The 14,944-nt window shown below is 35.9% G+C and overlaps 1 protein-coding gene across 1 annotated transcript; it reads right to left on the bottom strand.

The window, feature by feature from the left end:
* Positions 1–12,854: 12,854 nt before the first annotated feature.
* On the bottom strand, positions 12,855–14,482 carry LOC138700188 (uncharacterized). Its single transcript, XM_069826613.1, has 4 exons — positions 14,353–14,482; positions 14,148–14,225; positions 13,195–13,263; positions 12,855–13,006 (listed from the first exon to the last, which is right to left on the bottom strand). Exons 1-4 carry the CDS (start codon positions 14,447–14,449, stop codon positions 12,876–12,878), a joined length of 375 nt encoding a protein of 124 aa, XP_069682714.1. The 5' UTR covers positions 14,450–14,482; the 3' UTR covers positions 12,855–12,875.
* Positions 14,483–14,944: the final 462 nt, after the last annotated feature.

The following is a 14,944-nucleotide window of genomic DNA, read 5'->3' as shown; positions in this document are numbered from 1 at the left end:
TAATAATAATAATAATAATAATAATAATAATAATAGATATAATAATACAGTAATAATGACATTAATAATATAATAGTACTAATTAATATCATGAATAAACATTTCCTATCGGAGGCACTTAAACTAGTTGCATCTGGCCTCACCGAGGATTTCGGTCACCGGCCGCCACTGCTTCAGACCATAGAAAAAAGCTATGCATAGCCCAGTCTGAACTTGCATAGGGTACATTTTTACAATTAGATTTTTTTTTTTTTAGAAAAATTGCCTTAAATAAAATTGCTCATTTAGATTGGTAGGTCTACATATTTTTATAATCAGCATTTGGTTTTCTTTGCAGAAATGGCCTTAAATGCTTTTTGTTACTTCTTAAATGAAACATTAAACGTCTCCACTGACAAGCAACAATTGTTGTCAGAATTATTCCATTTCTTCGGCAGATCAAAAATTTATTCAGGAAAAGAATTCTATTACCAGACTCTGAAGGATTTCTGATTGGCTTACACATACGATTTCTCTTAAGGGAAGGCATTTTACTGTGCTTTTGTTATTTACAGTATCTCACAGTATCTTACGAATTATTTGTAGAAACTGTAGAGTATAATGTTGTTGTCTAGTGCCTTGCATTTGGTAAGTTTTCATTTTTTGCAGTAACAATAGTTGAATGATGGAAAATATTATCAACTACCAGCATTCAATAAGGCCGGGATTACGATCAACGTTCGTTTCGTTATGGTGAAGTTCGTTGAAGTTTGACAAATGCAAGTTCCGTGTTACGTTAAAATGAACGTTACGGTTAACGTTAAAATTAACGCAATGTAACGTAACGCGAACGAACGTTCATCATAATAAAATTGCAGCCTAAGTGATGGCAACAATACTGTAAATCAAATCAGCACTCCTAGCGGTGAGTATCGGAATCTTGTAGTAGTCCATAGCTGTGGAGTAACAGCTAGCGCGTCTGGCCGCGAAACCAGGTGGCACGGGTTCGATTCCCGGTCGGGGCAAGTTACCTGGTTAAGGTTTTTTCCGCGGTTTTCCCTCAACCCAATATGAGCAAATGCTGGGTAACTATCGGTGCTGGACCCACTTTCATCTCATTCAGACGCTAAATAACCTAAGATGTTGATGAAGCGTCGTAAAATAACCTAGTAAAAAAAATCTTGTAGTACATCATCACTGCCTGCTGGATCACATTCTATGGCTGCTTAGAATGCGATCCAGCATGCAGTGTACATAATAGAGAAACGATTGTTACATTAAATGTTGAATATTAAAAGGCTTCAAGTAACCGTATTTTGTGAATACAGGGACTGTTTATGATTTATATTAAGTAATACCGTCTTAAAAATGTTCGTAGGTATGAACAAAGATGCTTAATAAAAATACAAGTTGCAAGAGGAAAAAATGCAACCCAGTGCTTTACGGCATTACCAGAAGCTTGCGGGAGAGAAGTCCTACCATACTGAACTACTGCAAGATGAGTAGAAACGAGGCATTTACTTTCAATCAAGAGTTGGCATCCAAAGAGCTTTAGTTCGATCAGTAACAGAGATATCCAGAAATGATGCTGCAGATGGAGTCCGCCATCTTCCAGGATTTGACACGTATTGTTGACATGGCAGGGGACTATATTTGAATTATATAATATCAAAAATAATCTAAATAAATGTAGTATGAAACGGTAACTATGTTGCCATTACTTTTCGCATGCCCTAGTACAGGCTTGCAGAAGTGGGCGCCAATTGTGGCGTTACGTCACTAATCGGAATACGTCACTCATCCTTTCCTTCCACCCCCGCGTCATTGACTTGGTAGGGGAGGGATTTGTATTCAGTGTATGTGTTATTTGATTGCGTACGGGTCACAGTGACGTCATTCAACGCCAGTGGACTGTGGACGGGAAACCAACGCTTTCCCTATGCATTCTACCTCTCTCTCGCCAGTTCTGTATCCCTGCTCTAGTAGATGAACCTTCTGTCTTTCTGAATTTGTGGATTAACAGACTTAAAATTTAACTTGTATTCTTACTCCATGACACAATTTTACTCCTTATTAGGGCCTGTCAGGGAATCTCAAATCTGAGGAATTTGTTAAAATATATTTTATTCTCTTTAAAGTTTGGGAAAACGTTTGATTTTCTGCCTATAAATCGAAATGTTCCCGGCGGATGCACATAAGGTAAATTAACATGAAACATATGTAACAGATAAAGAAAGAATGATAATGTAAGGAAAAATCGCTATGTCCTTTCAAAGATAATTCATCATCATCATCGGGCTCATTTTAAGGTAATTATCTACTTTAAAGACCTGTAATATTTTTTAAATTTAATTGAAGTCGTGCAGAATAGACTGAGTTATGTTTCTATTCTTTTACCATAAACTGTTTATATTTAAGTTTAATTATTTAATTTTAATATAATGCTAAAACACCAAGAAAGACTAAATGGAAATTTAAAGAGTTGTAAGAAACCATTAATAAATACAGCAATCAATAACACACGTGATCTCAGCTACATATTGGAAACTTCCGGTTTGCATCACGAAGCCTTTTGCGTGTCGGCTAGAGATGGGAGAAAAAATCACTAGCAGCGATTTTTCACCGGTGATTAAAAAAAATCACTTTCACTCCAGTGAGTGAACTGTTCGTTAAACAGTGAAAACGTGATTTACTAATTGCACCAAAAACAACTGTAACGAATCACTATTTCCTCAGTGATTTCAACCCTTGATCTAGGTTTCAACATACAGCTCAATGTCTTACATTGCAGTCCACTGCCAGCCTGTTGAGCAATTTTTGAACTGCTTGACATTACATGGATTTTTGTTCTTTGTAAGCTTGTATGATTTGTGATGAAAGAAAATACTGTACTGCAATTTCAGTGCTGAGTTGAACAACTTAGTGATGTGGCATAACTTTCTTTAGTAGATTTTTAAGAACTAGGTTACTTTCAACATAAAAATAATTGTCGACCTGGTTGGCGAGTTGGTATAGCGCTGGCCTTCTATGCCCAAGGTTGCGGGTTCGATCCCGGGTCAGGTCGATGGCATTTAAGTGTGCTTAAATGCGACAGGCTCATGTCAGTAGATTTACTGGAATGTAAAAGAATTCCTGCGGGACAAAATTCTGGCACATCCGGCGACGCTGATATAACCTCTGCAGTTGCGAGCGTCAGCCCTTCGGCCCGCTACAGAGGTCCATGACGTAATTCTAGAGAAATGACCATTTCTCTATTAATTCGTCCTGGACCTCTCTCATGTTTTCTTGGTAATTAGCGGGGCTTTAAAAATGTTATGGTGGCTCACCAGTGAGGCAAAAATTTCACTAGTCAGCTTGGTGAAATTACAGAAGCACAATTAAAAAATCGGATTTTTTTAATTCAAGACAAAATTAATCAGCCCTAGTAACAAGAAAATGGTCACCGGCGTAGCTCAGGCAGTAGCGCGTTTGCTTGCTGGTCCGGAGTTGCGCTCGGGTATGAGTTCGATTCCCGCTTGGACTGATTCCCAGATTTTTCAACCGTAAGGCGAATGTCAGGTAGCTTATGGCAGATCCTCGAATTCATCTCGCCAAATACCATCTCATCACCAATTCCATCGACACTAAATAACCAAGTAGTTGATACGGCGTCGTCAAATAACCAAAAGAAGGGGGCTACAACACAACAGTGTATTAGAATATACTAACAAGCATACAACGACTTATATTTTGAAAGTGTTTGTACCTGCAAACTGAAGTCACTTGTTTATCATTATAATTATATAGACCTATATCACGGAAGCCAGTTAAGCTAAAGAACATTTTGCCTTCGTAGATTCCTGGAGAATTACCACTAATATTTACCGTATATTGTAGTAGTTTAACCATACTATAACTGTGGAATGTGTGAATAAAAAGAGGCTAGAATTATGCAGGCCTACAAATATCACTTTGTTCAACCACACTTATCAGTTTATCACCTTTATTATACATGCAGCCAAATGAAAATTACATAATGCCGGTATTTAAGTTAAATATTCTTATTTTTAAAATCCGCAAATAATCTCAACTATGTGTCCGATTTCATCATAATATATTTCTTCTGCGTTAGTTCTGTTTTTTCTCTGCACTGTCAATGCACCCATAATATCGTAGGCATATTCCTTTCATTATTTTAACACTAATTCATCTACGATCATAATCACATTCACCAATAATTCAAAACAGTTGATTGCTCGCACTTAGTAGTGAGAAATCACTTCCAATCGCCCCCACTCACTAGATCACTGCTTTACTAGTGATCAGCTGATCCGGTCTCTCGTCGTCATCACTGGCAACTGGAAATCACCTCTAATCACTGGATCACTGGTTAAAATCACCGTGATCGAAAATGAGCTGTCACTGCTTCACCGGTGAGTGAAAAATCACGTTTTACCCCATCTCTAGTGTCGGCTGTCTCACGATCACGTGACTACAGCTGCGCTGGTCCAAAGTAATACCTAATATCAAGTACATCCACCCTTCCATTTTATGATATTCTAGATTTACTCGTAAGGCTAAATTTGCCAAATATAATTATACTTAATCATCCTTCTAATTTTAATGATTTATGCAGTCAATAATGGAGTGTGTAAGGCAGAGTAATGATTGAACGAAACGAGAAAGAAAATTGAAATACTCAAAGCCTGAATTAACAAAACCAGAAGATTAGTAAAGTAGGAATAGCCACAATCTAAAATTACGTTCTTTCAGTAGCTTATACCACAGTCTAATATATATTAGACTGTGCTTATACGCTGTATGTACTGGTATTCAAACTGTCTTAGCAAAATAAATTATACATGTCTTTAATTTATTTTGGCGTGAGAATATAATGTTGTCATCATTTAAAGATTTAATATTGCTAATACTGGATCTACTAATGACACTCGGGAGGAAATTAAACGCAGAATAAATATGGGAAATGCGTGTTATTATTCGGTTGAGAAGCTTTTGTCATCTAGTCTTCTGTCAAAAATCTGAAAGTTAGAATTTATAAAACAGTTATATTACCGGTTGTTCTTTATGGTTGTGAAACTTGGACTCTCACTTTGAGAGAGGAACAGAGATTAAGGGTGTTTGAGAATAAGGTTCTTAGGAAAATATTTGGGGCTAAGAGGGATGAAGTTACAGGAGAATGGAGAAAATTACACAACGCAGAGCTGCACGCATTGTATTCTTCACCTGACATAATTAGGAACATAAAATCCAGACGTTTGAGATGGGCAGGACATGTAGCACGTATGGGTGAATCCAGAAATGCATATAGAGTGTTAGTTGGGAAGCCGGAGGGAAAAAGACCTTTTGGGATGCCGAGACGTAGGTGGGAAGTAATATTAAAATGGATTTGAGGGAGGTAGGATATGATGGTAGAGACTGGATTAATCTTGCTCAGGATAGGGACCAATGACGGGCTTATGTGAGGGCGGCAATGAACCTCCGGGTTCCTTAATAGCCAGTAAGTAAGTAATACCGGATCTACTATAGAGCTCACTGGTCCAAACACCTGCGCAACCACACGTTTGCAATGCAGCATTTCCCCTTGCCTGTCGCCCCGCATGCAAGTTCAGAAGCTGACTCAGTAAGTTTCAGAGGAAAATTGAACCTCGAAATTTGTATGTGTGTGCGATCTCTGCTGTTAATAGGTTTTCATACGACAAAAATACATCAGAGCCTTAAGTAAACTTATTAAAGATGAGCAATAAACAAAGAATGACAGTGTAAATTATAAATAAATTTATTTAAAGCATTAAATTGTTTTTCCTTGCTTTTCCTGGGGGTTCTCTGAACCATTGAACGCATAGGACGCACCGCCACTGCATGTAAGCGAACTTTCTAACCACGGGAAAAGTCAGAACAAAATATATAAAAAATTGATAAACTTTGAAATAGTTCCGCTAATTCTCAATATTATTGGGACGGGTAAAAAAGTATTTGGGAAAATTTTGATGTAGATTAAGTATAAATTACTCTCAGAATTGACAGTGTCAGCGGTTTCCCGCTAAATTTAGTATTTTTTTTTCACAGTCATTAGAAGGGAATGAAATTTTGAATTTGAAATGCGGGTATATTTATGTACTATTGGCGACACTGATTGTTACTTTCGCCATATATCCATAGAAGTAATAATTAGAGAAGCGACACTTACACGAGCAAATTCTCGAACACTAACGATTAGTGGAATCAGGTATCTTTGGACGTCAGTGTACACTGGCGTTCAAAGATATCTGACCTACGACTTTGTAATCGTGTAAGCGAACTTTCTAACCACGGGATATGTCGGAACCAAAGATATAAACAATTGACAAACTTTGAAATAGTTCCTCTACTTTTCAATAAGTGACACCATTATTGGGGCGGTTAAAAAGTGTCGGGGAAAATTATGATGTAGGCCTAGATTAAGCTTAAATTATTCTCATAATTGACAAAATCAGAGGTTTCCAGCTAAACCCATTGTTTCACAATGAGCAGAGGGGATTGAAATATTGAATTATATAATGCAGGTATCTTTATGTATGATTGGCACCACTGACTATTATCTTCGTCATGTATTTATAGAAGCCACACGGCTCTGCCATAACAAAATTACAAAACACTTCCACATATGCAGAACACATCACAAATGCTAACCACACATACAGAGACATCAACACAGACATGGAAATACTACACATCCAACCAAAAAGCCAGAAACTAAACACATTAGAACAATACGAAATATACAAACACACAAAAACACATCCAAATGAAATTCTCAACACTCAACTCAATTTCAGAACACACACACTCTTTGACTCCACATTACACTACACAAACACACCCCCACAGGAAACAAAACAAAAGGCGCCAAGACCAGCAACAACCAGTTCTGATGATAGCAGGCCGAAACATGTTAACAAGGTAACATAAAATTTAACACGTGAAATACATATAATACGTTTTCCAAAGTGATATAGTGTTACAAGTTGTGTAATCAAGATGTATGTTGTAAAGTTTCGTTATTTCACTATTTACTCGCATGCTCATACATGTAAGCAATATTAAAGGTCAGTTTTTCATGGATTAACACTACCAGGAAATGCAGCAATGGATAGAACGTTGTATTTTAGTCAAATAGAATGCTGTATAACGGTTAGTTTAATTGTCTGTTAAGGTGCGTACACACTTAGCGAACGAACAACGAACGAACGACAAACGATTGCATTCGTTGATTGAAATCGGTACGTGTGTACGTCGCAGCAAAGGCAAACCGATCGTTTGGTTTGCCTTCGGAAGTGATCCGTCGCTTGTCGGTACATCAAAGGAAGTTGGTATTCGTTGTGGACGGGATTTGCCACTAGTTTTAGTTCGTAGCAGAACGCAGCGCTTAGTTCAATTTCACTAACAGGATATCGAAACTGGAGTGGACGGAAGACGCTGTTATAAATCTTATTAATGCATATAGGGAGCAGGAAAGTTCATGGAATCCCAAGTATCCTCCTTATCACAATAAAGTAAGAAAACATGATGTTTGGGAAGCTATTGGAAAGATGTTCAGCTGCAAGATAGGCGAGTCAAACACGTGCAAAATTTGAAAATTATTTTTGTTTATTTATTTTCAGTGGATACATGATTTTGTTTATTGTAGGGAGCAGAAGTCAAAAAGAAAATTGAATCCCTACTGACATCATTCCGGAGGGAAAGACAGAAGTCCACAAAAAGATCTGGAATGGGGAGTGATGAAGTGTACGAGTCAACTTGGTTCGCGTATAAACATATGTCGTTCCTTTTGGACAAATTCACGCCCAGAAAAAACAAAGTTCCAACCTTGTGCACACAAAATAAATTATTGGCACTGAAAAGTGTCTTTTCGTAAGCATGATGCGCATACGACAAACACAGACAAATATCTCTTTTTAGTATTTTAAGATAATTATTGTCAGTGAGGTATCCGTATACTGAAACTTTCCCCTGGGGCCTATTTCATAAAAGTAATAATTTAATACCATTACTGAAAAGGTAATAACATTAAGTACTGCAATATTATTACTGTTCTGTTTCATAAAAGTAATAGTTAATATTATTTATTACTGTAAACGCTCATATTTTATTACTAAAATAAATAACAATATTACTAAAGTGTTTCATAAACCAGCAAAGATAATTAAATTTATTAATAATATTAACGTTAGTTCCATGACTGTATTTTAAGTAATAGTTTAATAATTTGTAAAAAGTAAATGCCAATGTAGGGTTAGATTTTGAAGATAAAACCGTGAAAACATTTGAAATGGATAATTCTGACTCAAATAGTGATGAAGAGGGAGTGTTTGTCCGACGTCCAAGAAATTTTAGACAACGAATATCCTACAACCATATGCAAGAAAGTTACGAATATAATGAAATAGTTGACCTTTCAATTCGAGAACTTTTCGCAAAAAACTCTGTTTCTTCAAGTTATTTTCACGTCTTTTCCCCATTTTAAAAAGCATCAGAGACAAAATGAATGACTAACAATGTCTCTCTCCATACTTACAAATACTTACAAATTGTCATAGGCGCCAATGTAGATGGACCAGGCTGAAAATGAAAACTATCTTATCTAATTGTAAAAGAGGAACAATTGGAAAGGCTGAAACCTAAATTAAATTCAATTACAGTATAGAACTGTTAGAATGTAATTACTGTATATGTTACATTATTTTACCTTATTTGAATGATTGAACTTAACGTTTTTTCCCTCCTTTCTCGTCATTTTTAAAATTATAATTGTTCAGAAATATATGCTTATGGGACATTTACATCACAAAATACAGTAATATTGATATTTTCTGTACCTATTGAAATGTTTTTTCAATGCATACTTGTGACAACCTGAATCTATATACTCTTCACTAATTAACATTGTGAAGATCTTGGTGAGCCAAAATCTTTTGCAGACATATATCAACAAGTAGATCTATTACAAAATATATGGACTACTTTAAACCATCCCTATAGAGGGCATAAACTAAAATTAACTTACGAGATTTATAGGTACCGTATCTACAATTCCACATCACAATCTCTAATTAGAACATATTTGCATTTTGTATAGTCAGGTAACTTCTTGAACATACTACTTACAACATAATCAGCAATAAAAACCCATTAAGACAATTTCAGTATTTTATTAATTTCGTCATAACATTAATCTTCTACAACATCCACACCTTCAAACTCAAACACGATATTTTCTAGGAACGACTTCACCGCGTAAGTACTTATGCCGTTATTGCATTACTTATTTAATTTTGGTAGAAGAGTAATTTTTATGCGTATTTATTTTTGCTTGCACCAATAATTTTTAAGCCTTTTTATATAAGTACTTGCGCAGTATTCCGAATTATAACGGAACTTGAAAATATCTTACATAATACGCTTTGCAGGGTCCACTAACCCTGTCGTTAACACTGTCCTTAAGGCTGGTACAATATCGTCATCAAAAGTTTTCACTGCTTAACATTTTCATATGATACTTCTTTAGATAACGAGATGCAAGTTTTATACACTCGCGCACACACACACGCTTCTGTCACTGATTTTATACACTGTTTTTGTAATTGCAAACGTTACAACAGCAGAGACGTGAACAATTAGGAATGATAAAATCTGTTCACAATATTTTAGATTTATCATATTGTTTCTTTTACTCGTAAATCAACTGACTCAAATAACAGAAACAATAACTTCGAGTTACAGTGATTTACAATCTTATCTGAAATAAATTGTCTCCCAAACCTTCACACATATTACGACTTACTCTGTTGTTGTTATTAAAGATAGTACTTCAAAACTTATTTCATTCAACAACTGTTAACAGAGAGAATAATATAAATAGCTCTAGAGTGCAGACCTGAGAGGATAAAAAGACCAACTTGGTTATGTTTGTCAGCCTTAACCTCAAATCATCTGGTTACTGTACGTATTTTATGACTCGTGCAAAACGTTTATGAAACAGAATTTAGTCGGTTAATAAAATTGTTTTCATGACTGTAATACTATTACTTAATATTATTACTGTGTTTATGAAACAGGACTGCACTTGCTATAATTATATTTTCGTCTGCCTTTATAGCGGACAATCAGCGAATGTGAAGTTTTCTGACAATTTGCTGTTGATTTGTACGTCGCTTCAAACAGCGAACGAACAACGAAGTTTTGCTTCATCATTCGTTCGTTGTTCGTTCGCTATGTGTGTACGCACCTTTAGCTGTACCTCTTCTAGAGATGGGAAAAGTTGTTATTTTCTCGTAACAGTTCCAACTGTTCCAGTTCCATGAAAATACTAGGTTCCAAATAACAGTTCCAAAATAACAGTACCACCATATATTTTATAGCCTACGCCGATATATATATATATATATATATATATATATATATATATATATATATATATATATATATATAATGTGGAAACTGTACCAAAATAAAACACACCAGGAATGAACGAAACTCCTCCAGAGTCAAGTCCCTAAATTCAGTTCTGTCATTCTGTGAAGCGTGTGACACAATTTATTTTTGTTAAAACCCTTTAGTCAAAGTAGTTTATGCAAACATTTGGGTAAAAAAGGCAATAGTATACGTCGAGGGCCATGAGAAAGCCCAGAAGTCATACTGACAGTATTGACACCACGAAACCAGTTACGTTATACACGTATTAATGCAAGACGCCAGTTCAGGATAAAAAGTTGGTATTTATTTTGTCCCTGAAAATTGTTAAAAGTAGCCAGATCTAGTGACAAAGTCGGTAAATTGATAACACTGCAGCAACGGTTGTCATAATGTAGTTCCATACACGGCCGACTTGATGCTAGCTTCGCTTCACCTTTGAAAGCGAAGGCATGGATAAATATATAATAGGATGCGGAACTCACTGAGTTTCCCGTAACACATACTAGAGGCGCTGTTGTAGAATTGATCGTGCTGCCATCTATATGCGGTTAGAGGCGTTATTACATCTAGCAGCGCACCAAGTAGCGAAAAGAGTAACTACTCCGTGCATCCAGCAGCGCACCCAAGTAGCGAAAATAATAACTAATTACTCCGCGTATCCAGCAGCGCGCCTGGCGGCAAAAAGTTGAACTATATGCAGTAAATATTCCTCCTCCCCCCCCCGCCCCAAACCCTCAATTTAAAGTAAAACTTTAAAATTTTTATTCCTCACATCATCTTTCACTGAAAATTGTTATTGGAGCCAATAGTTGGAAGAGACGGTCTATTTTACACTACCTTATAATGTAACTAATTAAAATACAGCCAAACAGGGACAGAAAATAAAAGAAAACAAGGTTAGATAATTGGGATTTTATTCTTTAGGTAATAGTGTATAGTGCACTTTAAGTCTGCAAAAACTAGTTACATAATTGAAATTACTATATTATTGTATACTATTTTACAATACATTCAACAACACAATTTTGACAAGGTCCATCATATCACTGTTTAACATACACTACATGTGCAGTAGGGTTACCAGATTGTAACAATTTAAAAGCAGGTCATTTTAAATGAAAAAGAATTTTCCATATAAAAGCAGGGCATAATAGACTAACTTGATACTTGACGTGACGTCTTTTTACATTCTGTTATATAATTAGGTAATTTGTTTGTCTTTGTACAATAAAACTGATACAAAACTATTATCATGAATAGAATTGAAGTATACGGATTCTAAATTAGCTTTTACCTTATTTAATTTTCGGATTGTTAATACTTCTCTGGTGTCTCGACTTGTTTGAGCAAGGATTTTACACACATAATTCCTCTAATGGACCCCAACTCAATAGTTACTCTCTTTTGTCCATTGGGAATTGGCAAGAAAGAAAAGCAGGACAATTTCTGATTTTTACGAACCCTGGCAGGATGCAGTCCATGTCAAGCGAAATCCAGAACATCTGGTAATCCTATACACACAGATACACTTACATATTTAGTGTGCAGTACATTGGTAAAGTCTATACAACAAATTGAATAATTGAAATTGTGGGGCCCAGTCGGATAAGAGAAAAAGCCACATCTATATATTTATATTTTGGAATGCTCTGCCATCTGTGCTCGTTTACAGATGTAAATGATACCATTTGAATAATGTGTTGTCATATAGCTTAGTCAGAACATATTTCTTCACATTCCAATGAGATATCCTACGTATCGAAATTTATGGTTTGTCCCCTTGTCTGCCTGGACCCATCAACTATTGGTTAGTCAACTGTCCAAAAACAGGTTTGGACCCTACAAGTAACACTCATGGGACAATCAGAGCAGGAGGTAATGAGTAAGAGTGGCCAATTCCTTTCTCCCCTCCGTTGCATACATCGCTGACTAGATACATATTACATTAATCGGATTTCAGATACTACAAAAAAATGTTTGATAATTGAAACTGTCATATTACTATCTACTATTTTGCAACACATTTTAGAACACTTTTCTAGGATCACATCTAAGGTTCTTAGACATTGTTGTTTGGCATGCACATAACGGTAACGTATACCAAAATGTTGTATGTACTGAGGGTCAGAGTGAAATACATGAGCTGCATCACTTACTTGCATTATGTTGGGCAAAAAAGTTTACTAGGTGAACTGAAGGTATGTTAACCCCCAACTTCCAAAGTCAAATATCTCTCTTACATACACACACATGTACCACATACTGTAACTTTGCTCCCTACAATTACACAATATATTTAACATTTGCTAAAAACATTTTTTTCTGGGGCAAAAAAAAAAAATAAATAAATAAAAATAAAAAAAATAATAAAAAAAGCTATGAACTTTCCACCAATATGATATTATACCTTTTTGTTACACACAATATGAGCTATTTACACTACTTTAAAGACACTGCAATTTTTTCTGCAGTCTCTTCACCTTTGCTTTCAGAGCTGCCATTTTTAGTTTGTTGCTCCTGGGTGAAGATGAGAAGTGAGGACTCGAGAAAAGTTTTCGTTTTGCAACACCAGGACCTAAAGATTACGAAATTAACTTCAGATTAATCTAATTGCTGGGAACTATTTTAAATAAAAAATGAAACGTGACAACACCTTTAGCCTTGTTAAGTTAATGTAGGCCTAACAAAAGGCATGCAGGCTATGGATAGGCTATATAACATACTACAAAATTGACAATACATCAAAATGTGATCAATATTTACCAAGTTTGGAAGGAGGTGTAGCTGAAGCTGAAGGAAACTGTTCCATCTTGGATGTATTCATGTCAGTATCTAAGGAAATAAATGATAAATTAAATTGAAGCAAGAATTGAACAGACTTTGTGCTCCATTCATTTCAAACTGCTCTTAACTGTATAAATTATAACTCATATAAATGTTAAGTAATAGTAACAATCCAAAAGTTTAATGCTGCAACAAATTTGATTGTGTTAATCTGAATTGTTCGTTGTAATGTAATATAAAATATTTTTTTGCTAATAGGCTGGGCCATAGAGGACAACTGACACTAACAGAAAGGGATAATCAGCAGAGGTGTTGGGATATTAAAGAGAAGTCAGTAAGAGGGAATGATAGTGTACTTCGTGTGCCAGAGAGACTTGTCAGGATATCAGTTGCAATATCGATCGTCTGGTTCAAAAGTGCGACAACTCAAAAAAACAAGTTTTGAGATATCTTCAGTTGAAAGTTTCAAATAAATCCCCTAAAAAGGGACAGATTTGTGGTTCATAACCACGACAATTAGAACTGAGTCAGTATTCAGGACGAGTATATCACGATCTTCCAGTTCATTATTAATAGATTTCGAAATGTAGTAATAATGAATTAATAAAGTCCATAGTTATAATTACTTCTAAAGCAGTTTATTTCGTTTTTATTCTTTTTGGTTGTAAATATGACTTATCTCAATATTGAATCGGAAAGAGCTCCGAAAGGGGCTTTCAGTAGTATAAATAACTAAAAAATGGCAATTTTTGAGTTGTCGCACTTTTGAACTGGACGATCGATATATAACAAGATAAACACCCTGCCCTGTAGTTAAGAGGATTTATTATTATTCGCTACTGTAAAAGAATGAAGTATGAAAACTGCAGACATATGGCAGGGGGCAATTAACTTAAATGATTACTAGCATGTTACAAGACAGTATCGCTTACCTTCAGCTGTGGGAACCACATTGAATAGGAGCGATGGTTGCTGATAGCCCCTCAGCTGTTCACCAATCATACTGTTCCCTGTAATAATCACAAAAAAAACGAAACATAATTAAGTATGTATTTTGAAACATGTAATGTAAGAACAGCTGATGAGAAACTAAGGCATTCCTTGAAATCCATAAACTTGACTAAGTGGAATAATTACCTTGTTGGCATGCATCTTTATTCATCCCGGCATATGCCGTCGAAGCAGTAATCTTTGAAGCTGGAGTACTCATAGGAGCAGGAATTGTTTGAGGCATAGCTGCCAAGCCTGCAGCCTACTCAGTTGCAGCCTGTAAACCTATGAGACTACGCATACCTGAAAATAAAGAAAAGAGTAATGAAATCGGAAATTTTAAACATGAATGACATAAAAACATTGCTAGTGTACTAACTACCTTCAGCAGCTGCAGAATCAATCTTCGCCCTCCTACCATACGTCCGCAAAGTCTTGTGATGCCTGAAAGTTGGGGTAGACCCCGGTGATAAGGTCGCTCGAGGCATAACTGGGCTAGATGGTGGGCTCCGGATTTTAGGGTTTGATGGCACCACTAATCCATTAGCATGAACAGTGGGCACTGCAGTTTGCTTAAGTATCACTTTTTGTGAAGAGCTATAATAGTCAGACTCAATGAAGTGGTCCATGCAGATTCTCAACCTGTGTGTGTGGCATGTGCGGCAACTCGATACCGGTCCTCTAGCCCACAAAATCGGAGCCACTTCCAACACCTAAAGCAATGGATTACAATTACTAA

Source organism: Periplaneta americana, chromosome 5 (genome assembly GCF_040183065.1).
Source record: "Periplaneta americana isolate PAMFEO1 chromosome 5, P.americana_PAMFEO1_priV1, whole genome shotgun sequence".
NCBI lineage: Eukaryota > Metazoa > Arthropoda > Insecta > Blattodea > Blattidae > Periplaneta > Periplaneta americana.
The sequence above is the reverse complement of the archived record's forward strand: the minus strand, read 5'-3'. Positions and strand labels throughout refer to the sequence as shown.